This window comes from Symphodus melops (genome assembly GCF_947650265.1).
Source record: "Symphodus melops genome assembly, chromosome: 8".
Lineage (NCBI taxonomy): Eukaryota > Metazoa > Chordata > Actinopteri > Labriformes > Labridae > Symphodus > Symphodus melops.
This window is the reverse complement of record NC_136698.1, coordinates 23,415,638-23,441,278: the sequence shown is the minus strand read 5'-3', so window position 1 is coordinate 23,441,278 and position 25,641 is coordinate 23,415,638. Positions and strand designations below refer to the sequence as shown.

The 25,641-nt window shown below is 40.2% G+C and overlaps 1 protein-coding gene across 1 annotated transcript in view; it reads right to left on the bottom strand.

Annotated features, from left to right (window-relative positions):
- Positions 1-306: 306 nt before the first annotated feature.
- Positions 307-25,641, bottom strand: part of tgfbr3 (transforming growth factor, beta receptor III) — a 76,277-nt gene continuing 50,942 nt past the window's right edge. The window contains exons 8-17 of the mRNA XM_079349688.1: positions 23,494-23,683; positions 22,932-23,224; positions 21,402-21,557; positions 19,736-19,885; positions 19,134-19,319; positions 16,817-17,110; positions 16,098-16,224; positions 11,915-11,971; positions 10,645-10,752; positions 307-5,798 (exon numbers count right to left, since the gene is read on the bottom strand). Coding sequence (XP_079205814.1) covers positions 5,674-5,798; positions 10,645-10,752; positions 11,915-11,971; positions 16,098-16,224; positions 16,817-17,110; positions 19,134-19,319; positions 19,736-19,885; positions 21,402-21,557; positions 22,932-23,224; positions 23,494-23,683 — 1,686 coding nt within the window. The 3' untranslated portion in view covers positions 307-5,673. The remainder of the gene's footprint in view (positions 5,799-10,644; positions 10,753-11,914; positions 11,972-16,097; positions 16,225-16,816; positions 17,111-19,133; positions 19,320-19,735; positions 19,886-21,401; positions 21,558-22,931; positions 23,225-23,493; positions 23,684-25,641) is intronic.

Sequence of the window (25,641 nt, the reverse complement as noted above, 5' to 3'; positions counted from 1 at the left end):
TGGTCTCCAAGGAGCTCTAATCAAAAGCAAAGATGGAGCAAAGGCAATGGGGGAGGGTGACGAGGTATAGACTCATGCATTGCACTCATCTCAGAAAAAAAGAGAAAGCAACCCAAAGCCAGAGGTCCACATGGTCCATATCAAGGTATGAGCTCACCAGAGACGAGTCATGATTTCACCGCAGCAGAGCCAAACCTAACACATCATCATTGTTGTAAAGCGGAGTCATACAGGGGGGACCCCTGACACATATGCTCCCCATCCTGCGCCCTAATGGGGGGCACAGAAATCACCAATAAACAAGTGTTGGTTGTAAAATATGATGGAATTTAATTGGACATAATGGGTATACATGTATCATGCATATTTACAGCATATATAAAAGTTTCACAAAAACAAAGAAAACATTAATGAAAGGATATTCCAAGTTTTACACATTTACAATATGCGCCCCACAAAAGGCAATCATGGCATCTTGGTGAAGCTCAAACTCTTCATTGTCTGCTTTGAGATTGATAAAAAAAGAAGTGAAACTGCAACACAAAGGGCCCCGTATCGTCCACCCGCAGTATCATTGATTAAAAAAAAACAAAAAAAAGAAGCTCAGACAAAGGCACTGAAAACACTCATACACACAAATACACTCTTGGTACACACATGACACATTCATCAAACAACATGAGGTAGTCAAATGGTTAAAAAGATACAATCAGTAACTAGAAATATGGATTTGTGCTCATATTACAGCTGTTCTAAGATAAGTCATATGGTGAGTGTGCACAATGCTCCTTTTTGTGATATGGCATTATTATTCAATATTGATAGTATCTTAAATTGACTGAGTTTTGCATATTTTTGTAACAGGAATAGATAGTCCCAGCATGCAATGGGGCGAGTAGCAGAGAGGAATGTTTGAAGAGCAACTCTCATGGATCGTAATGTTAGTATGAGCGAAAGAAAATCCCCCAATTATCTCAAATGAGAAGATTAGATCCAGAACACAACTTGAGGCTGAGCCAGTTAACAGCATGACACGAGGGGGGAGGAGGAGGTAATTACACATGGGAGATGGATTCACCACAGTCGATAACAGAAACCTCAAAAGTACGGGAACGTCAGAAAGCCTTAATCCCACAATGACCTCTGATTATAGGCTGCAGTTTATTCGTACTCTGTGAAACATGGATCTCTCAATAAGCGTCTTCAGTACACAGAGGGATGCAGGGTTGTTGTTCACAATAATGCCGCTTGATAACAGCAACAGAGTGCTACATATCACTGCTGTATATTTACTATGAACAGAGGTTTCAGCTGGGCTTTGGCACTGACGCTCCTGGCAGCATGCCCGATCAAACAAACAAGCTCTAACGTCTTAGACCAAGTGGTTCCAATGCAGCTCAATAAAAATCATTTCTCAAGTGAAAAGTTTAGTTTCCAGAAACAAAATTAAATTGTTGGATTTTGTCCATCCTCCATTGTAACTGAATACAGACACTTATGATACAATCCCCTCTCGTTGTGGTCTAACTGCTGCCATCAGTGGTTTTTTTGCCTTGGTTTCACTTATAGGGGACGTTGCCATTGTTGTGACAACAGTTGTAACTAAACAAGTTTGTGATTGTTACATGACATGATTACCAAACAATAACTTCCAGGTATACAACAATACAATTCAGTGGTGTGGAGCAACATGGTCATGGCAAAGTTGTTATGTCTTGTTGTGTTTGCGGTTGCAAGGTACCAATACGCACTGGAAAAGGGTTTTTTTTAATTATTATTTTTTTTTAAATTTATATCCCTGGAAACCAAACTAAACAAATAAATGAGCATTTCTGTCTCACTTCAGCTGTCCTGTCCAATAAATTGTATCACTTAAAAAGGTCACAATCAGAGTCTGTAGTTTGAAAGCGTTATAAGGATATAAAGGATTCTGGTGATGCTTCAGGGCAGAAGTTTGTGTTCGGTTAGTTTGACCAGCAGATGATCAAAGATGCAAACAAAGCAAAGTTAAGAAAAAAACAGAAGGCAAAAAAGCTGAAAAAAGACAACAAAGCTGAACAATTTCTGTTAGTTGTTGTCTACCTGGAAGTGCTTGTAGTTGCAGTTGTCAGCATTGACTCATGCTCAGTTAAACATGAAGATGCAAATGTATTGCAATTATTATATTATTATAATCAGAAATAATGTTTTTCATATGAAGATACATATGATTTAAAAGTCCAATACCTGATCAATGTGCTACGTATGAAAATGTTGGAAACACTTTAAATGAAGGTCTTAATATTCCCCATTAACTACTACCTGCTTATAAACATGCTAACTAGTAGCACACTGGCTGTTTATCAGTCATTATTTACACTTATTAGCATCTTTTTCAACGTAACCATAATCTGTAGCCAGGTCTACTCTAACCTTGTAAAGAGCCACACTAAGCTAAAGCTAATGAAGATAATGAGTCATGTTCAACAACTTCCTAACTTACTTACTAAGCTGTAATGATGAAGTTATTGAGGGCAAACTCTTAGTTAATGGTCTGTAGCGGGTTTGCTGCTAATTAGCATGTCAATACGCTACTGGTTATTGGTGAATATTGTGACCTTCACTGAAAGGTAACATGTTTTCCATCCTGTAAAATACTCTGCTGATACTTCATGGTTCTCATTCTACCCGAACTTCAACCAGTCTGTTTAGCTAAGACAGGAAACAAAAGTCAAAATGAAAGTGTGAAAAACACAGGTGCTGTGTTTGTAAAAAGCATCTACATAGACATTCGTTATAAAGCCAATACATGTTTTATGATAAAGGATGCTTTTAGCAACTACAATATGAGAGTAAACCTAGATGGCAGTTTACTGATAACTGGACGTTTTACAATGAGGTGTAAATAAACGTCTGCGCCTCATTTATTTAGCTCAGTGAAACAGACTCAGGTCGGTGTGATTGTACAAAAGCTGTGGAAAGGTTCTGTACAGCTAATGTGATTATTTAAGCAAAGTATGGTTGGTATGGCTGGTGTGAATGAAGTCTATAAATCCCTCACTAACATGTAATATGTATGAGCACACCCATAAAGATTCACAGTACTTTCACACACACGCACACAACAATAAATTCTCTTGGTAAATATATTCCAAAATATAATTCTATACACATATATCTTTTATACTCTGTTCCCTCTGTAGAAAGCTTTATACATGTTTACATAATGAAACACATGTGATAACATAAAGTCCCTCCTTGAATAAAAAGGGCCACAAACGCTCTGATAAAAGCACAAACAGGTTGAAGGAAGGCACCTACAGCAAACATTCATATCATCTGAGACGGTGGGGGAGTCGTGGAGTTAAAGTTGAAAGAAAGCTGAACAATACACGTCCACTGCTCATGAGCTTCAGCTTATTAAACACTCAGTCAGTGCCCAGATTTATACACGACAGAAAACAAATACACTGTACATGTAATAATGTCACAAATACTCTCCAAATGTGTGAAACATACTGATACATTTACCGTAAAACTTCAACTCAAAGCCCCAGCTTTTATGTGCTTCAGTCTAAAAAGTCACCCTGCAGGCGGGCCAATAATTCAAACTAAATGTATGCACAGTAAAGATTGAAAAGGCTACATTTAGATTTTACTTTGTCCAAAATTTAGCATATCAGTAAATAAATGATAATACAAAGCACATGTTTGATTGGTCAGATGTTGAAGTTCAACTTTTGGCTGTCTTTCTGCTTTTACTTTTTTTCTGCAAACTAATCAACACTGAAGGTGTTTGATCGAGGCCTGCCTTGATGTGTCCACACTTTCAGCAGCAGCAGGCTTGTAAAGGGGATGCGGCCTTAAACTGGGATTGGCTTTTATTTGAAGTTTTATGGTAATAATGATCAATAATTTATTCAACAAAAAATAGTCTTCAATGAAGTCGTTCATAAAAAGAAAATGCAAACATACTGTGTTTCTCTGTTTGGTCTATTTGTGTATAGTTTAATCTTCGGAGGGGTATGTGTGTACTATGCTCTGAGTATTTTCTATTTTATGTATAAAAGTTGATCTATCAAAGGGATCAACAATAATCTGATAATAAACAAATTCTTAAGTTGCAGAGGAAAAGATGGTAGGACCAAAATACTGTTAATTTGTCTAAACCATTTTTTAAAAAATCCATGTCCGTGGTGACTGTCTTCGGGAGCCACTACCAACTACTGTGTGTAAATTGAGACCCACATTTCGGACACTTTTCAACCAGTCAGGTTGAATTAATACAAAACGGTCCAGTCTGGACATCAGAGGGAGAACAGTTAAGAACCACTGCTTTACATTATATCAAAAGTGAATCTAAAACTCAACATTTTAACATGACCTCTGTCAAAATTCAGATATTGAAGTATTTAACTCGCACCTTCAGCTAACAAAGCCTGCCTTATAAGAAAAAAACTCAATTTGCACATATGGCGCCTCTTATCATTTATGCACATTTACAATACTTACAAAAATATACAGGTTTAAATTTCTATCTTGTCTGAAGAGAAAAGTTGAACATCTTTAGAAATGTGTTCATTGGATTCATTTTCAAGAGTGAGATAAGATGATTCATGTTACTCTGATGTCTTTGTGTAACAGGAGCCAGAGGATGACTGTCACAGCCTCACTTCAATACCGGATGCAGATCCAAACATCGAGCTGGACATAGCTTTCAGCTTCCTTAAAAATACACCACTTTTATTTTACAAAACTGAACACGTTCATCTGAGCGTCACGCGTGTTGGTAGCTGTACTTCAAGCTTCAGATGGAGCATGCTCCTTCATGACATCACAAGCACTGATCACATTTCCGAAAATGTTCAAATATTCTGCGATTAAAAAGTAGAAAAAGGGAACACATAATGTCCCTGTGGAGTTGTGTAGCGTTATTTGGAGTCTCACTCCCAATCGACTGAACTGCACAACTACAACTACTGAAAAAGAAAGCAGACACTCATGTGTATGCAGTAATCATGATGGAACTATCAGCAAAGTGATTACATATAAATGCATCTTTTATAAACATGTCTTTTCACATTAATCTGTCACATTATTTGGCGTTTACTCCTCTGTATACATTCACTACCTAAGCTCTCTTTTAAAACCCGTCATTTCTCCCTGCGAGAAGATGACGACTTGTGTTTATACTGCACTTATGTCCGCATGTTTATAGTGGTTGCTCCGCTCCTTTGCCCCTTTAAGGTTATCATGTCATAAAGTAACGTGTTAGACCAGCCATCAACGTCTCACTTACTAATACTGACATCACTTCTGCCGGACTGCTTTCCTCGCTGTCAAAGTACACCTGCTTGTTATAAACAGCCTCAATCAAACCATTTATGGTCAAAGCAAAAGGCTGTGTTGGGGTCAAACAAAACAGCATCTGGATTGGAAAGAAAAGCCTGGTATTAAATTATTTTTTGTCTCGCAGTTTTCTTAACAAATAGTCCCTTTAAAGAATATTTTTGTGCACTTAGTTGAAGTGGCACTAACACAGTTTACACAAGGCCCGAAAGTGTTACCATCTGCTTTCTCCTACTTTCAGATCATGCTTTTTAAAACTTCATATCACATAATGGAAGGAGATGGACACACCGGTCCCTGTGATCGCAGACCCCCTGCCGTGCTGTGGTAGGGTCTGGTCCTGGGTTACGCAGTGCTGCTGCTGGAGCAGGGTGTGCTTTGTGTGCTGCCGATACTGTGTGCCGCGCTGCTGTTCTCTGAGGCGGGCTGGGACTTCTGGACCTGCTGTGTTCCCGCAGCAGCTGCCTCTCCTAGACACAGAGCAGGGGAGGGAGAGAGAAAAAATGATATAAATCAAAGGCAGACGCAGAAAGGAACTTGACAGATTGTTCAATTTAAAAGGTACAAATTTCTCTCTACTTAACACACAGAAACCTTCATTGTTCCTCATATCAGCTACTGCTGAGATACATCCAGCTTGTGCACACCTAAAAACAAATGAGGCTTTTTTTTTTTTTTTTTGTAATTTTCAAGATGTAACCACAACTTGTGTAATGACTTATCAGCTCTTATCTGGCATGCATGACTCAATTTGCACCTTTTTTTCAAACAAATACCAGCACAGTTTCAGTGGCATCATGATTACATGTCAGTCTAAAATGCTTTAAATTCTATTGGTCCAAGTTTAAAGTTTCTTGGCAAATCTTCCAAGTTGCATCCAAACTGTGAAAATCAAAAGAAAACCTTTTCTCCTACTCTGCATCTTTCAATATTTATTTGAGCCGGTCTTGTCCCCATCTTGCCAGCTATTGGTTCTCCTGTCTTTAATGTTTGGTTTGTGACTGTGGCAGGCAGTGAAAATATTAGATATGTATATGTAATGTTACACATTTAAAAGACAGCAGTAAAAATTCTCAAAAGCATTCACTCGGCACAGCAATGAAGGAAGTTTGATGAAGTGGACTGAGGCGTATCCATCAGTCTGTGGTAGAGAGGGCGGAAGATGAGATGGATTCAAACCCGGACTGCCCACTAAAGCCTCTGTGCATAGACCAGGCTCAATAACCATTACACTTATATCCACCCCAGAACTTTGAAACTTAAAGAAAATCAAATCAATGATTTAAATTACTTAACTGTCAAAGTTAAATGTTTGTGCATTGTGTTCTTATTCTTACCCAAAACAGTCAAGATATTCACTTGGCAGGTCTGAAAGAGTGCACATTCATGCAGGGAGAGCTCTGGACTACATCTGTCTTTACTTTTATGCATCTTCAAGCGACCATGCCACAGATTCGCTGCTTTTTTAAACTCAAATGACACCTCAGCAAGCCTGGAACAACCGCTATAACATCCTAACTAAAAGAAGACATTTGAACTTAGAAACAAGACTTAACTTGATAACTTTGGTTATCTGGACTCATTTAACAGATCAAACACGAGGCAGAATCTTCTGACTGAAGCTCAAACCATTCACTGGTGTGTTGTTCTGATACATTTCATGTCACAGAATCTTTGGATCCAATCATTAACAAACAGAGAAGCTGATGAAAGTTCTTTGATTTGTGTACAGAAAATGTCTGAGACAAATAACAGGTTTTGAGATAAAGCCAAGTCTGTCTTTAATTTGACTTTCTAGCATCCTCATGACTGCAGTCTGTTCTATTTTCCAGCTAGAGAAATGGAAAGCACCCAATGAAGTCTTCCCCCTCAGACAAAGATTGTTCTACTGGCGTTTTGGTTTGGATTCAAACTTGAGTTTGTATGTACTGTATGACTGTTTGCATTTATGACAGGCACATGTGTCCACAGGCGTTGCTGCATCCCGCTCCCTCTTTGGGGCCCCCGAGTTCTGTTAATGTTTACCAGAGCAGAGCTGCCAGCAGTTTTTCCCCCCACAGGACCGAGAGCTCTACGAAACAAAGGGACCTGGGAATTTATATTTCCTCAGACAGATGAAGCGAATCCAAGTCCAATATTATCTTTCTAGATCGCAGAGATAAAGGCGGCTTTTATGTCACAGAAACATGCTGTGTTTGAAAAGTGTATGCAGTTGTTGCACCAGATGTCGGACTCAGGAACAATTTGAACGAGGAATCATAAAAAGCAGAAGCACAATCACTTTATCTCTCTGCAAAGACATCATCATCAACATCATATTTTAACTTACTGTCAAAACAGACAGACAGATCTCTGAAAGTTAAATGTATGACTATTATCCTTTAAAAGACATCATGTGTGTGTGTGTGTGTGTGGGGGGGGGGGGGGGTGTCGATAAGTCGTCCCTTATCAAAGACACATACAATAACAGAAGTCTGATCCCATTGATCAAATGTGAAGATATTTTCTGTCTGTCTGTCATTTCACCTGTCAAGCTAATTACAGAATAATAACCTTTGATTTAAAATAAAAATGCACAATCAAGAAGAGATAGGAAAATCAGTCATGTGGTAAAACGACTGTGACGACAGTGAGACCTTTAAAACAGTAACCAAAGCAGCTGTGATTTAAAGTTTCTGCATCATGCTGTAGTTCAGCATTTCTTACAAAAGAACTAGGATTTAATCACTATCTAAGTTTACTCTGAGTGTGCTAACATTTGCTAATAAGTATGTGTATGATTGCAGGTGGCCTCGTGGTTGGTTTAGGCGCAGACTGTAATAGGCCTTGGGGCGGGCAGCCCGGGTTTGAATTGGATCTGTGGCTCCTTTGCTGCATGTCATTTCTGTATCTGTCCTATCCAATCCAATAAACTGATGTTGTAGCCGTTATGTTGTATGTACAGTATCTTCCTCTGAGCTCTCTTGTCTTATACGTTCCTCTGGATCGTTGCTGCAGGCAGCTTGATGCTGTGGATCCTGATTCCAAATACAACTATTTGTACTACGTTTATTATCATTATTTCAAATCTTACTGTTAATGTTAGAGCTGTGTGAATTAACGTTATCAGTCCTTCCCATTTTATTGTCTTTACTGTTGTTGATGTTGTTATTAGAATGATCAGTCTACTCTCATATTTCACTGAACGTACTTTTACAATTATTACTGTTGTATCCATCAATCTGCTTTATTTGTTGTTTCTGCCTCTTAAAAACAGTTTTCCCTCCTCCCTGTTAACTTTGCTTAACGCTGCTCAGTGCTGTGTGCGGAGTACGGACTAAACCTGCTCGCTTTCAAAACTGTATTGATAAAACATTTGTTATGAATTAGTACTATGCAAATAAAGATAGGTTAATGATAAGTACAGTATGTTGTACTATCTGTATATATTTGGTCAACTTTTATCGAGGAGATTTACTCTAAATGAAAAAATATCAATCTCATGGTGGCGCTGAAGAAAAGGTCAGCTGTCTATCAAAGTCATTGATATCAAAAGTCTGTTATATTGAGTAAATCTTTACGGCAGCCCATCCAGTATTTCTTGTTTTATTTTGTTTCTAACCAAAGTGGAGGATGGAAAGACTCACATTGCAAATCTAAGAGCCCTGCTACCAGAAGTGCCAAAAAACCAAGCTGGTGTGTACTTCTTTCTCGGCCAAAAGAGCTTATCTTATACTCGAGTTGTGGGTGATCATTACTTTCAACTACTTTCTAATCTTGACACACGTGTTTGGTCATGTGTGAAATTTCTCTGTGTGTAAGTGATTTAGCCTCTTGTCACAACTGTTTTTGATTTTCATTCGTATGTTATTTCACCGGTTGAGCTGAGTTGGAGAGCAGATCTGTTGGCAGACGTGACGGCTAAACGAGGTCCTATAATGTGTGCCAAAATAATAGCAAAATATCAAAGGCTATATTGTGGGATGTTTTTGAAGCATTGATACTTGTAATTGCCTTATAGGGAATCAAACTGCAATGGATATTGAACCTTACATTTAATGCCAGAGTGGGCATGTCAGTCAGAAAAAAAAGAGAAAAGTATTTTTCCTCAAGTGAGCGGGAACATTGTCCTTAGACCCTGAGGGGAGTGACCCGATGTGTTTTCATGTTTTATCACTCCGAAGACCAGTTTTAAAATACACTCTGATGGGATATCTTTGGTTGTTGTTTTGGGGGATCTCCATTCTCGGGGTTTACGTGGAACTGAAAATATGACCATGTAAGGTCATCTCAGCCAAGATAGCTTAAAAACAAAGCTCTGTTTCAACAGGCCCGAGCCCCTTCATCACATCTTTGTAGAGCCTTTCAACAACAATTACACTACACCTGCTTTTTCCATCACTTTTGCCCTCAATTTCTTTAAAGACAAAGACAATGCATGTTTTCCTTCATCACTTTAGGAAACTCACACAGCTTAAATAAAGTAGTTTTCTAAGGCACAGCCAATCCCAATATTATGATAAAGATAAGGCCACTTAAACCTGACAGCTGATCTTTTCTACTACCGGTACTTGAGAACTTGTTCTGCATATGATTATAAATGTGACTTTTCATCACTGACAAGTGTTCATGTCTTCATTCATAAAGATCCACCACAATCTAGTCTAGACAATGATTAACTGTCTCAACCATTCATCACAGTCCAACCGTAGGCTTCTCCCAAACTGTTAACTTAAACACTTACATTGTTGGATTTCCTGAAAGACTCAAATCGCCTAACGCTGTTCATTAAAGACATCCATGGAGAACACATCAGCTGTGGGGTGACAGGTCAATGGCATAGTGGATCACTAGTCAAGCAGTCAGGTCAACTAGTACAAGGCAGCTCTATGCAACGGTGAACTCCGAGGGCTGCTGGGAGCTCACTTCCTCTCAGGGGTCGGCTGGGTCGGCAGGCTGGGGATGCTGGGGAAGGTCTTGGCATCTAATGGTCAGATTGTGTGTCTTTTCCTGTGAGTGCCGCTCAACCCAACAAGGGGATTTTCCAACTTGTCTCCAGCCATTGTACTGAGAACATTCGCTGACCACCCTGCGGCCCCAAAAAAACATTCAAAGGCAGGAAAGAGAAGAGCTCTTGCTGCTGACCAACAGGATATATTTACAGTAGAGGAGTCAATATGTTATTGTGAACCGACCTCTGTCAGCAGCAGGATGTTTGGCAATCTCAGCGGCACATTTTTGGCACAGAAACACTCGGACATTCCTCTGCGTCTTATCTTTTCATTAATGTAGGAGAAAGGTGAGCTGGGGCCGTAGAGCAGCAGGTAAAGGACCTACCTGTGTGCGAGTAGATAAACCACAGAGCTCCGGTCAACAGAGCTCCGATCACAAAGGCTGCGAAGGCGATCCCCACCACGGTCGGCGTGTCCAGGACGTACAGAGTGCCTGGAAACAAAGCAGCACAAATACGTCATATACAGTATGTTCACATGACAACCTGTAAATATTTAGACCTTTAACAAAATGCTCGTCTAGTTAGAAACTAAATGTTCACCATGAAAGGAACAAGTGAAACCATGTAATGATAAAAGGAATAAATACATTGAATTGTTTTCCGTTTACTATCCAGATGAGGCACCATGAAGTCATTATCATCTTAATACATACACATATATTTAACATAATGTTGAGGGGACACAGTCACTTTGAAGAGTAGCTGTCACAGTCTGAAACCTGCATATTGTTGAGGTTGAAACTAATTAAAGGAGGGGGTGACACAGATTGAGGTTAAATCAGGAAAGAGAGTGAGCGAGGTCAAATAAAGTCATGTGATATAATTCATGACTTATATAATGAACTGCCTTTAGAGAGACACTTCATCTGAGGACAGCTGGACCTTGCTGATTTTGGATGACTGTGAGGTAAAGTGTTTCATTGTTTGAAGAGGTCAAACAGCTCCAGCAACACGGACAGTTTCAGTTTGTGGCCTTCATCAGTGTCATCATCAGAGTCTCCTGATGAAGACCACATAACCCGAAACCATCTAACTTGTATATTAAGTTAATCTTCAAGCTTTTCACTCTTCATGCACCTTGTTAGTTGGGAAGTTGTGTCAGAACATCTCACTCTGTGCTGATAAAGATGAAAGTATGGAAGAAGAAGGCCAGGCTGAATTAAAATGGTGAAACTAAACTGAACTCAACTGGGGCCGAAGATAGCCTAGCAGAGGCTATAGTCCTCCAAGGGGACGGCCCGGGTTCAAGTCCTACCTGCGGCTCCTTTCTATCATCATTTATCATCTCTCACTCTCTCTCATCTGATTTTCTAATCTATCCACTATTTGTCTAAATGAAGGGGAATGCCCAAAAATAAATCTTTAAACTGAACTCAAGTCAGGAGAAGTGACATCACAGCTTGTTATCGCAAGTATCCTTTTTATTGTAATCATTTAACACTTTACTGGTATATATTCAAAGACCTGATGCAATGTGCTTTAACTGTTTCTAAATTTTAATTCAACTGACAAGACTCTGTTTTGAGTCAACTCAAGACATACATGAAGACACACGAGACGACATGTAACAAAGTGAGTGTTGTCATTACTCACCTTCATTAGTAGGAGGTAAGTCCTGTGGACTTGAAGGTGCCTTTGGAGTTGGAATAACTGCAAAACAAAAAAAGTGTTATTTTAGTATGCTGACCAGAATGTATTACGATCCATAGTATGCATTACAAACTTTAATTATTAAAATAACAATACATCTACTGAGTCAGCCTGTCAGCTACATGCCAGAGGATCAGCAGATCACTGATATTGCTGTGTGTTGATAAGCAGCTCTCTAAGGAATGTGACACAGAAACCTGGACCAGGAAAGAGCCGCTATTCCCTGCACAGACAGCGTCCTACAGGATGAACCTGACGGACTCTGAGCAGCTCTGCTAACCCATTTATTTCAAGCCATCTGGAAAGCTTTCAAAGGTTACTTAGCTTTAATGATGTCTTCACAAACAATACAAGGGCGCTTGTGTATGGGCAAACTCAAGAGGCGAGCCTGGTACACGTCCAAGACTCCGGCACAATGGGTGCTATTCTTGGATGAGACACCTTTCAGTTACCATCACCCATAACGGATGATGACAGGTCATCAGAGAGGATTTAATTTGGATGGGGACGATGGCCAGAGGACATCCTCGCTGCCTGCCACCCTTCACCTCCATCCTATTGCTCCAGTGTTATCTGTCCCGTGTGACTTGTTACGCTAAGAATGCAGAGAATGGTCTGTAATGCTTTCAGTCAAACCGGAGACAGAGGAAGAGCACAGCAGCTGAAGAGCGTCACAACAATCAAAGTACAGCAGCAAAAAAAATGGTGTCCTTGCAAAGAATGGCTCTGAATGTCTGTGCAGAGCAAAACTCTGCTGGACATCTGTCAGATCTTGACTTTTGTTCACTTTTTTTGTAACAGAAACAGACAGCACCATGGAAATTAAACTCATGGCTTATGTTTGCAGCTTTAAGCTGTTGCCAGAGCTGGAACGGTTCAGATATCTCTATGAACGTCATTTGTTTGTGTAAGTTTGCTTGCCATGGAATGAGAGAGGACCCCTTCATAAGAACTTGTTTTTGTTCAACTCTGACCTCCCCTCACAGCGTGCAGAAACCACTGATGGCCTCTTTTAGACTCTTGACAGCAGTTGTTCGTACTTATAAAAGCGACTGCAGTTCACTGTTTGCAGCCTGTTACTACAATAAACCTGTAAAATGTGCTTTTAGTGCTTTGTATTTCTGATAATACTAAATGCTTTTTTTTTGGGCAACAATATGAATACAAAGTCATGCACAAGTAGAAATAGAAGTAAATACGTTAATTTATTTGAATGTAGTGTGTATGTGACTTCTGCTGCTCTTAGAGCCAGCCTCAAGTGGACACTGGACTGACTTCAGGATTTTTGCATTTGCATTACCGCATTTGCTCCAAGTTTCAAAACCTGAGTTTGCCTCCTGATTAAAACATATATAACAGATATCAGCTCCTTAGAAAGACGTTTATTGCGAAAGGTCAGCATATTACAAAGTATACTGTACACACTGCCGTTTGAGTATCGTAAATTATTTGATCAAATAACCTCACTGTTCTGATTTTAAAGCAGGCTATAAGTTATTCATTAAAATGTGAGAAGTCTCGTTGGAGGTTCTGTATCTCCTTTTACTCTCTGCAGACTTCAACCAAAGTAACACAACCTGCACTGGTTTAATGATAACATCTACACAGCCAAACTCTCCAATAAATACTTTTCAATTTTTCCTGAACGTTACCAGTTCCATAAAAAAGGCATAAAATGTACTGATGTTGCGAAGCAGTAAATCTACTTTTGATGGCAGACCTTTGAGGCTGTTATGTTTTTCCATGCACCAAGTTGGCCACAAGTGGCCCCCTTTGATTTGTAGATCAAGTTCAGCTCTTTGGGATGCCGTCCAGTGCAAAGCCGTGGCCGCTGAAAAGGCTGCTTGTTTTGTTTGCCATCTTAGCATCAGAGATGCCTTTGTGTTATAAAACACGGCCTTTGAAATTATTTTCCACTTTGTTTATTCCATATCTGTGTTTACTTAATCCGTTCCATGATAAACAAACCTGCTGCACTTGCGTATTGGTGTGGGCAATTCCTGTTGCTTCCGACTCTTGACAAGCATAGCAAGCTCACTCCCTCATTAAGGCACATTTCAGAGTCTCTGTTCACCAATCCCCATCTTAGTTTCGCTAACATCAACACTGGAACTTCTGTGATTTAAAGTGACTCTATACAGACTCTGTATCTCTGCCAAGTATACTGAAACCTGATGTGTCAATTAAATAGTGATAACTCCACCTAATGTTTAGAAATTCTGAGTGAGTGATGCTGATCAACATTTCAAAACTTCTTTTGATCATCACTATTAGATTGAGTCTGCATTTCCCAGTTATTTTTACAATCTATTGGCACTCTAGCTGATTAAACTTATCAGCATGGTCCAGCAAAAAGTAGACTTGAGCAGTTTTACAGGAAGTGAATGTAGCACTTTGGCTTAAAAAACAAACAAATGCAAAAGTACCTACAATTCCAGTTTTTTCTCGTGGCCAGAAGGGGGCAAATTTAATGTTTGAAAACAATAGGTCAAACTAAATGCAAGTCAACCATGAAGAGAGGCCAGTTTTGACGAGAGTAATTTATGAGTTTAAGAGAATGAGTTTATGATCTCAGCTGATTCTCCAGTCCTGCATGACGTTCATTTCGTTTAGTTCAAGACGATAAAGCAGGGTATGTTATCGACAAGTCGCTGCCATTGTATCTATTATGATATTTGCTGCTGCCCTCTTGGCCAGGTCAGCCTTGTGAAAGAGATCTTAATCTCAATGGGTTAATCTGGTTCAACAAAATAAAAATAAATCGACTGTGACCTTTAAAACAGACCACAGGGAAAGACACCTCCTCTCGTCCAAATATCAACACCGTTTGTACCAATCAAAGCATGATGTTGAGGCCACAACTGTCAGTCTTGGAGCTTAAAAAATGAGTGGGTGACACCAAGCTGGCTATGTACACCTCTTATATCAAACAAACAAGAACCAGTACCAGTACTTGAAGTGGACTGCCAGACGCCACCTCAAACAATCCTGACACGTACGTATGCTTGTGACTCCTTGTAGGGCAGCAGTTCAGCCCAACATGATTTTTTTTTTACTATCTTTACATGGATGTGTAAAAGCTGAGTGAAAAAAATCAATTTTGCTGATATGGGCTGCCCTGATATATCAGTCTAATTCAATCTCACGCAGTTTAAAATGACGTGATTTATTCTAAAGTCATGAGTCAGTGCAGTTGGCTCAAACTGACCACAGATCTCTTGTTGATGTCATTGCTCAGAGGGGATGCTGATTTAAACTACTCTGAGATCAGGCACTCATGATATCACTTCATTTCAGTTCAAGCCATAATTAGTCAAATGTGACCTCAGGCCCCCCTCAAATCTGCAGGCTGCCCCCTCCCTGTGATCACACTCAAAGCCTCTCAGACTCATTACTATGAGTGAATGAATGACGATATGAAGTTTTGATCCAGCCTTCAGGCCCTGGCTGGACTCCTGAAGCCAGAGAGAGGACCACCCCTCCCTTCTCTCCTCACTCCTCCCCGCCCCTCTCCAATGGAAAGTGGAGGCCACAGTGAAGGTCCTGAGTGAAAACAACTGGAGCTTGGTTCTGTATGACTCTTTCTTTTCCACCTCTCAGCATGGTCCGGCCCAGAGCAACCGAACTGGGCCTCAGCGTTGGTACACTCCCATTCACTGCTGTCAACCACATGCTAGTATGTACACACACACACACACACACACACACACACACACACACACACCAAAAACACATGCTTTGTGTACTGTCTTTAATGTAAACAGGTACAGACGTGCATACACACACACACACACCTGCGTACGCAATCCTACTACACATACACACCGCAGTTAATGGTGACCAGATGTGGGGAAGTGATGTGCAGTGTTTTGTGGTTTTGGTCTAATCTCCAAGTGCCGGGTCGAGTTTTCTCTGGCTCTGTTGCCCTCACACCGGCCTCTCGCTTCACGACAGTTTAGTTATCACAGCTCATTCTCAAAACAATGGACATCAGAGCTTAATTCATAATAGCTAGCAATAACAAAAAACACAAATATAGAGGTTGGGAAATACGGCTTTAAAGACACATCGTGTGAATGGAGTTCTACATGAGTGAGGAGTGTGTGCTTTTTTCATTTTTGCTAACCTGTAATGTCTGGTCGACTTGTTCCATCCACGACAACTATCGGCTTGGTGGACGTCTTTGTGTTCATCATCATGGCCATGATATTGTCCAGACCCAGAGAATCGCAGGTCTCACCAGGTTGTAAGCACTGTGGGGATATCATTTATGAACAGAATGAACCAATCTCGAATAGAAAAGAATAATAAGACAATTAAACATTTCAAAAAGCAACTCTTTAAAAGCTCTCCACATTTCTCAACAGAAACAAAAGGTCTAGTATTAGCAACACTTCTTAACCTGTCACTGATTGTATTCATCATAGGAGAACCAGCTTCACAGTCACAAGTCAGCCCAGGCTAGTAATCGTACAAAACTTTTTTTATCAGAAAAGTGGAGAAAAAAAAATGGAGTAAAGTTCTTGCAAGAGATTATACGAGCTGGACAGATAATACAGTCAAAGAAAAATGAAAGCGATGGCCAAGATGGACACTTATTTTGTTCTGCAGCTGGATATTTGGCAACTTTTGCATCAATTCATGTTTCCTGCCTCCAGTGCAGACCTGATACTGAATGCTTCAGGACTGCCAGAGTTAGGATACTACACTACTACACTGCATTAAAGTCTTTCCACAACAACACTGCTCACACTTCATATCCTTGGAGAGGATAAAACAACCACAAAGGATTTTACAGTTACTTTTTAAGACAAGAAAGAGCTTCTTTTTTTTCTTGCTGCTTACCATTGGTAGTCTTTGGTTATTCTGAGGCCTTTTGGAGCACAGAGACATCTCACAGTGCAGGAAAAGGAGACTCATATTAAAGTCTGAATTGAAGTTGAAGCTGAAACTTTTCTTCTCCGTCTGCGTGTGAGCGACAGGGAAATCCCTCCGAGAATAGTATTTGACGGAGTCGTCTGTCGGGCAGACCATCCTGATGAGAGTGTAGTCCGAGGGCACACTGGGGTTTGAGTTGGGAGAAACAAAGCAGGATATGATGGTGAACCCCAGGTCTGGATCTGATGCAGTTGATGTGACCTGAAGCACATGAGAGAGAGAGAAAAAAAAACATTTATCCTTTGAAAAAAGAGGACACCTCTCACAGTAATCACATCTGTCAAAGTCAGATTAAGGAAGGAATGCTATGCTACTCTTAAACCACTATTTTGTTGGCGACTTTGGATCAGCTGGTCAGACTCGGTCGCCTTTTCTCTTTATGGACAGTTGAGGGTTCAATCCCCAGCTCGTGCGTCCGCATGTCTGATGTGTCCTTTGAAAAGACACTTAACCTGAAATTCCTCCGCTGCTTTTGTCGGCAGTGTGTGAATGTGTATGAACGGGATTAGTTACTTCTGATGGTTACTTTACATAGCAGCCTCAGCCATCAGTTTGTGAACGGGTAGTTGTGACCTGCAGTGGAAAAGCACTTTGAGCAGTCCTAGCTCAACAGAGTGGAGCATGAAGAAGATAAAATGTGTTTTGTGGAGTTATGTGGAAAATCAATACTGGAGTTTTATTCCTCAGGTGGACACAAAAATGAATACTCGTGTTTTTCTGTCTGATGAGTAACAACTATTTGCAAACACATTAGCTATTACCACGACAAGAAATATGTCTAAGTAGTATTTCAGTCATAGTTAGGAGGATGGTAGTAGTCTTTTTCCAGCCATGACACAGACCCTTGAGTTATTATTCCTCCTCGTTCCTTCTTTATTTTCACTGATTGTCAGTGACGGTTTCCTCATTGGAAAAGTCTTACATACACCCACACACACACAAACACAAAACTCTTTGTAACCAGCTGGCTCTGTCAGCGCAGCATCTCCCGCTGATATCATCATAAATCAACTCTTCAAAGGACCTCAAAGTATGGGTCTTTGCCATCTCTTACATGACCTCCATAATTGCTGTTGCGAAACACACAGACAGCATTTCGAGCCAGATGGACGGGATACGGAGACACGTAGAGAGGAGATGCAAAGAAGATGAGGGGTGAGAGTGAGTGTTCACCTTTTTTTTCAGCCCCAACGAGACAAAATACAAATTGACACAGTTGATGTCAAACAATGAGTTCAAAGCAGGAAGCGCTAAAGCCCCAGACTGAGAGTAAACAGAGCACAGTTTTGTTAGGGATTAGTTTGTTTAAAGCTTGTTTAATCATGGATTCAACATGAAGTAGCATGTCGTGAAAAATCATGCTTGTGCTTTATTCTACCTGCAGTGCAAATAAACCCTTTTTTCTTTTTCATTGGGGGGGGTTTCCACGAATTTAAAGTGACATTAGTGTGGTGGTGGATGTCTGTTTACCATATTTGGCACAACAAAAGAAAGTTTTAAAGTTGATTTACTGCACCTTTATGAAGATGCTAGAGTAGAGGATTTTGGTTAAACAAGATGCAGATAAAACCTGATCATTCATTAATTCAGAAGAATGGGGCTTTGAAGTGGTATCTTAAGCTAATGTATTGGTTTCCAATGTGTCAAAGGGCTAAATTTAAATTCTGGGACCAGCCAATAAAACTACTTAAAATCATGTTATTTTTGCTTGTATGAAGCATCCACAGCTCTCAAGTTTACTGACAGTTTCCAGGATCAAAACCAAGGATAATGCAGCTGCTCTGCATTTCCCACCAACCATGGAACGAGCTTTCTCAATATCTAATCAGGGCTTAAAATATATTTGTGTACTCCAGTGTTGATGACCGGTGATTAGATACTTTGACTGGAACTTAGATTCTTTCTATTAATTTTTAGTTTTAGTTTATTTTTGATTTAGGTATTTATTGACCCCCCTTTTGAGTGACATTGTTTGTATTGTCTGTAAAAATGCAATTTTCTTTACTGATGTCATCATTTTCATGCTTTTTTTTTCTAATCCCAAAGAAGTTAAGATTCCTTATATGTAAACAAAAAAACAGGTACACAATGTAACCAACATCCCTCTTTAAACCTCTTTGGGGCCAAAACTTAAGTTGCATAATGGACTACTTCATCACAGCCTAACACTCCAGACTTCTCTTACTGTCATTAAGGGACATTATGTTCGAAATGCATCGCATACCTCTACAAAGACTTGCTGATTTTGTGCGACAGTGTAGAAGGCCTGGCGTGAAGGGCTGTTGAACGGCAGCGTGTTGTACAACTCCATGTTAAAGGACATGTTGTTGACCGGCTGCTTTGCTGGTCCCGGTACAATCCTGTGAACAGTTTCTGAAGTCTCCTGGTTCTTTCGGTATGTGCAGTTGAACTAGGAGGAGAATAAAGACAAAGCCAACAAAAATATCACTCCACTGCTCCATGACGGTGTGCTAGTGCTGGGCCATGTTGAGATGGATCAGAAGATAAAGATACTGTTTAAACAAGAACAATGAGTGGAACTGGAGGAATGGATGAGACAAAGGAAAATAAGTCTGGAGAGAGATGAAGATGGAGAAACTTCAAATGGAAAAAGTCAGGTCAAGTTCATAAAAAAAGATATCATGGAAAGTCAGAGAGATTGTAAGCGCCAGAGGCTTTATTAGCACCAAGGGGCTCTGGGAAATTGAGTTTTTTTCCAACTTGTCAGGATTTACATTGTGATTTAGATGCTCATTGGTCTTGACTGTAAACTTTGACCCTGCAGTGAGTTGCAGTTCTCACACAGACCGAACTATGCTGTCTTACCACAATGACGGACTGGTGCTCTGTGCGCTCCGTCATTGTCTTCTCTAACTCCACAGGGTCCTTCGGGAACAGCACATCTCCAGATTCCAGGTCGTCATAATCAAGAGGCCCACCGCTCCCATCCTTATTCTCAGCATGACTTATAAGAACCTGCAACCCACAGAAGAATCTGTTGTTAACAAATCCCAGGCAATGTAAGACGTTTTTTACAGATCTAGTTGTGACTAGTGTTTCCTAATTCAGGGTTTTCAAGAAGTCAATTTAATGGAGATTTGGATCTTTGAGAGGGCTGCCAAAACACTTTGATTTTGATTTAAAATGTGGGAATGTCCTGTTGCTTCAGCCGAGGAACTCACGCTGAACAAAAACATAAAAACATACTTTTAATTTCTCAGTAGACCAGAGGAATGTCAGAGGTCTGAGATGAGTACAAACTGCTTTGAGATTTGTCTTATTTAATGAGGTGGGAGGACAATCTTCATGACACCAGCAGTGTTTTTCTTCAGTCTCCACCAAGTGTGAGTTGACCTGCTATTGGTGCCACTGCAGACTTACATCAACATGTCACACGACAGCAGAAACAACAGCCACAATAGACTGTATGTGATGTGCATGGACCTTGACAATGAAAATGTATCTCTCCTGACAAGAGGTGAAAGGTTATCTCTGCACCCGAGTGTTTACACAAAGGACAAGGTTGGACATGTGCCCAGGTTTTCAATCTGCACTGGAAACAAACTGTGTTGCTCCACAAATGATTTGAAAAGGTTGTGGAGGCAATGATTCAGTTCTGCCTGTTCAGACAAACACTTTGGATGAATGCATACCATAATGATGAAGATAACTGAGGGTGTCAGCATGTGAAAGCTGTGAGTCCCATGGTGACACTGAAATGTTACTTCAACATGCAAATGTCATTTTCAGTTAAAGAAGAAAATCCTTCTTTTTAAGTTTGGGGAAATATAAAACTTTATGATGGCAAATAATACAAGTAATAACATAATACAATCAATCAACCAATATGTTATTTCTTTGCAAACATGTTTTTTACTGAACAAAAAGAATTGTGTATTTACCATTCCTTTATGGTACGGATTAGGAAGCAATCTAGCACTAGCAATAGAGCCCTGCCCAAGCATGTTCAACTCCTAATGGCCAGTTTGTTTGACTAGTGTGAGTGCTCCTTTTCATGCTTAAGTACTGTACACTTCCTTGGCCCTGGCACGCATGGAAGAGCTGTGCTTCGGCACGGTACAGTCGCTCATGCAGTATAACTAATCCTTGCCTCCGTTAAACATTACAGTGTTCTGGCTGTGTCTGACAAATGTGACTCAAAATATGCCAAAAAGTCTGCAGAATTGCAATCATATTACCTGTGTTGTTCTCCAGTGTGCAGATGTGGACTCTGCCACGGGTCCTTTACTTTTTTTGTTATTCTTTTTTTTGTCCGTCTGTTTTGTAAAATGAGCACTATCATGATGACGTAAAGCCATGCATGTGCTGTATTAAGGCATTATGTTCAAGAGGTAATGGTGCTCAGGTCTGGTAAGTGCTGGAGCAGTGTGAGTGCAGGCAATTGGGGGAATGGGGAGGGCTTCAGCACGGTACAGGGCAACTGGGCGTAGTGTGAGTGCACCCTAAATGAACAAATGGGAGTGGTACTCACAGAGTTGATGTGGAGGGCCATCGGGCTGCCCTGCATTGGATACACAGCGGTCTGACAGCCAGTCAGAGGAGTTTCCAGCGTGTAGTGAGTGGCATTTACTGTTGCTTTGCATGTAGGGTCTTGGAGCGTGAGGTTGGCGTGAGTAAACCCACTTGCCTGAGGAAACATAAAGAAATAGCATTATTGGAAAATGATCTAAAAACTTTCCTTTATTAACTCATATTCACGGTTTGAAAAAGAAAAAAGTCTCAAAGAAGAAGTGGTTGTGTTTGACTTTGAGTTCCCAGGAATAAACAAATCCCACAAGGTGGTCTAGCTCCAGCCACAGCTTCTCCTAATTACAGTCTGTGCCAGTTTCCACTCTGTGATGTGGGCTGACTGCGCTGTCCTTGTGTTGAGATGCCAAATGCTGGGAACCAGTTGACTCGCCTCAATGTCAGCCTGTGTTTAACAGGGCTGTGAGTATTTCAATATAGAGAATTACAATAAGAACGATACTTGACATTATTCTTACCAGTATTTCTTTTAATTGTCCCACATTAGATCTAAAACTGATCTATTATAAGGCTGCAGGTCAAACTGATATCTACACCTGTGACAGACATGTTTGTATTGATTACATTAATCTTCTCCTCTACACAGTTAAAGACCAATAGGTCCACACTTGCCAAAAATTTTGCCTATCAACAACCTAGAAACAGCATTTTGCTATATCAGCATTTTGTAATTGCGCTGAAGAAGACATTTATTCAGACCCCTAATTGGTGGGGACTCTGGCTGATCTTCTCTTTGGGTGTCCTCCATGCTTTTTTTGTTTTTCTTTCCTGTCAGCTGTTGTTCTTGTCACAGTTGTTCAAATCAAAGCTCTCACTCAAAAGCAACGATGTATGAATACAGAAACTTAACGCATATCTGTTCGTTCAGGCTGCATTTTGAAGATGTGAGATGTTACTGCACTAAGTTTAGAAACAAAAAAATTGTCAAAAAGAATCATCTCATTGAATTAGACTGACTTAAATGAACATTAATGTCTTCCTATGAGCTGCAATAACAAAACAAAAAAATCAACTATTTTGTTAACACCATTTTTAAAGCCTGATGAATTTCTTTGTTTGGAAAAAAAATTAAATAACTTCCGACAAAACTATTTCAAATTAGTGAAGCATAACGTCTTTGTTCCCTGCTGTCACCAAAATTGTTAAGAACCAAAAACTCCTCAAAGGAGTTTTAAGTACAGTATGCTGTGAGCTCCTTGAGCTTCTCATTATCACATCATCCTAAATTGTTTTAGTAATAATAAGTTTGATTTTAATAAGTGCTACAAACATTTGACATGGGGAAAGAACTCTTCAAATAGTCGAGAATAAAATCATGAAAAATTAACATGCTAAGAATATAGTTGTCTGCTTCTTGTTTGTTAATAATGCCTTTAATACTTGTAGCATTATCACAGAAAAATAGTTATCAGTTTGAATCCTCTATTTCTATAGTCAGGCTCCATATCGCTAATAAAATGTACTTTTCACTCACTTGCAAACTTTCTCTGTTGATGCTGACCACCATCTTTGTGTCCTCACACTGCACATTGAGACCAACACTCAGGACACCCTGGTGCTCCTCCGGCTCTCCATGCTCCCACGGCCGCTTGTCCAGGGAGGGGGGCCGCTGCAGGTAGGGCAGGCCGTCAGACACAGGTGGAGGGAAGAGAAAGGGCAGACCAGAGTGTGGAGAAGCAACTCCTTCTCCTCCTTCTGGATGAGGACCAGAGTTACGCAGGATGGAGAGCTCTGGAGGAAACATGCTCTCCAGAGGATCCACCACATCTGGAAGTCACACATGGTTAGAACCTCAAGAGGCTGATTTCACAGGCAGGCGAATTATGCGAGCTACAAGAAAACCATTTCACAATTTCATGCTAGGTTCTTTTTAAATTGCAGATTGTGAAATGTGCAATATTAGTCATAGAAAATCAGCAACAGCTGACAAAATAAATGTGATGCAGATAATATTTCAGCTGCAATATATTTCCTCTATTTGTGTGTCAGGTGATCTTAACCCGGTGGGGAATTTAGAGGGTGTGTCTTCAGTTTACCTGGCTCTCTCAGCCGGATAGTGAAGTGGTTAGCCACAGAGGTGCTGGTGTAAGATGTGACTGGACCGTAGCCATGGTCCCCTGCCCACTTGATCAAGGCTTGTGACCCTGATGGTAAGTGCTGCTTAGGAGATTTTTTGACCTGCATCAGTCTGTCAGTATTTGAACCAAGACTCACTGTATCGGAGGCCTGTGGGAAAGAAAGAAACAAAGAAGTCTCATCATTCCACTACAAATTAAAAACATACTTCTATTAGGTAAAGCTCCTTTAAGGTCTTTAGCACAAGACATGATTTACCGTTCAACTATTACCACAGATATTCAGCTTCAAGTACAGTCCTGCATCAAGTGTGTGAATTATGCGCATGGGTGTGAGCTAGATGGGTGTGCCACAGCTATACCAAGGCTGAGAAACCAATATGTCAGATTGCTCCCAAAATTCATGTTCTGCCCTGCAGCGTACCCTCCCTGTGTGAGGGAGTAACAATACTTTCTCACAGCCGTTTCCCACACATTCAAGTCTCTTGAGCAACACTTGAGCACAACCTGCTTTCTGACAAAAGTGAGGACTCGGTTTTTACGAGACTATCACATCACATTCATACTTGACACTTTCCCAAACACTGGTTGTGCAAGCACCACATCCTGTGAACAACTTGTGGATTTATAGTCAAAAAGTCAGCTTTTAGGAAGTGTGTTCAGACAAACCATCCTCGTGTGCTGTGACATGAACTATAACCTGTGGCACATAGTGTGAACAAACTTAATCTTGTTTTTGACTAAACATCAGTTTGACAAAACAAATGTGATCACCTAAAAACCCATTTATCATGAATGTGCATGTATCAAACCTTAAAGACACTTTCAAATCAGTATGATAAATATTACGCAGAATGCCGTTAGCACAGAAGGTGATAAGGTTTTAGCTTGTATCTCTGTCAGTCTGCCTTTGTTAAATGTGCCTGCACAAGATGAAACCTGCAACAGTAAATACTCAAGATGTGTCAACCACTGACACCACTGACATAGACATGAACCTTTAATTCTGAAAGATTCAAAATCGAAGACGAACAGCAGCTGTAATTAGCACTATATACAGCTAATTATGTTAGCATGATAAAATTAGCTCTAAGCCGAAGACACAGCACAAAGTATGGCTTAGGTTGATTCGAGTGTCGTTATTACGGATGTCCTCAGCCAATCTTAAACATCCATACTGAAGCAGAGGTTTTATTTTGATCTGTAAGTATTGGAAAACTTTTACTCATGAAGCTTGACATGGTGACACCACATGTGCTTAGTCAATCCTGCACCAGATATTAATTTCTCCACTCTGCAGAGCTCTGTGTATGTTAGACCTGCAGTTTGGACTGGCCTGATACAAAACACTACCCTACATAAATAAGAAAAAAAGGACTCAGTATAAACTGAGGCTCCATATGAAATGCTTCAGATCTGTAACACAGATCCGGATTATTGTTTTTTTTTTCTACAAGGTTTGATTAGAATCCAGAGAAGTGGAGAAACAGTCATTTGACCTGTGGAGGGTGAAAGTTAAGCGATCACAAATGTCTAACAATTCACCCAAAGGGTAACACTGAACTTTGTCAATGAAACTTCGATCCATCCAATAGTTGTAGAGATAGAGAGACAGAGATATTAAAACAGACCAATGAGCATCTATAGAGCCATGTTAAAATTATCTATGGAAAAAATACACCTCTGACCTGTACTGAACTGTATTGTTGTACAAGTGTTCAGTGGCTAAAAGAAAACAAATCTGTTCAGCACCTCCTGAGGAGCCATTACCATCTCTACCACCTTTTTTTGCTGTACTGTACATAAAGCAGGCATTAGGTGACCTGGCATAACACTCAAACGACCTGACTGACGTACAGTGCAGCAGTGACGGGCAGCTGTGAAAACACAACAGGCCAGGCTGAAGTGCAGAGTCATGGCTGCAGCAGCTCTGCAGGAGTATCAGCATTACACTCAGAGGAAACACTGAAACCCCTGCAGACCTCTATTGAAATGAATATATGGTTAACAGCAGAGAGGGAAACACAAGGCAACAGCAAAATATAAAAGTCAATACCAAAGAACCCAGACTCAGCACATTTAAAATGTTTTTTTTTTTTAATTTGGAGT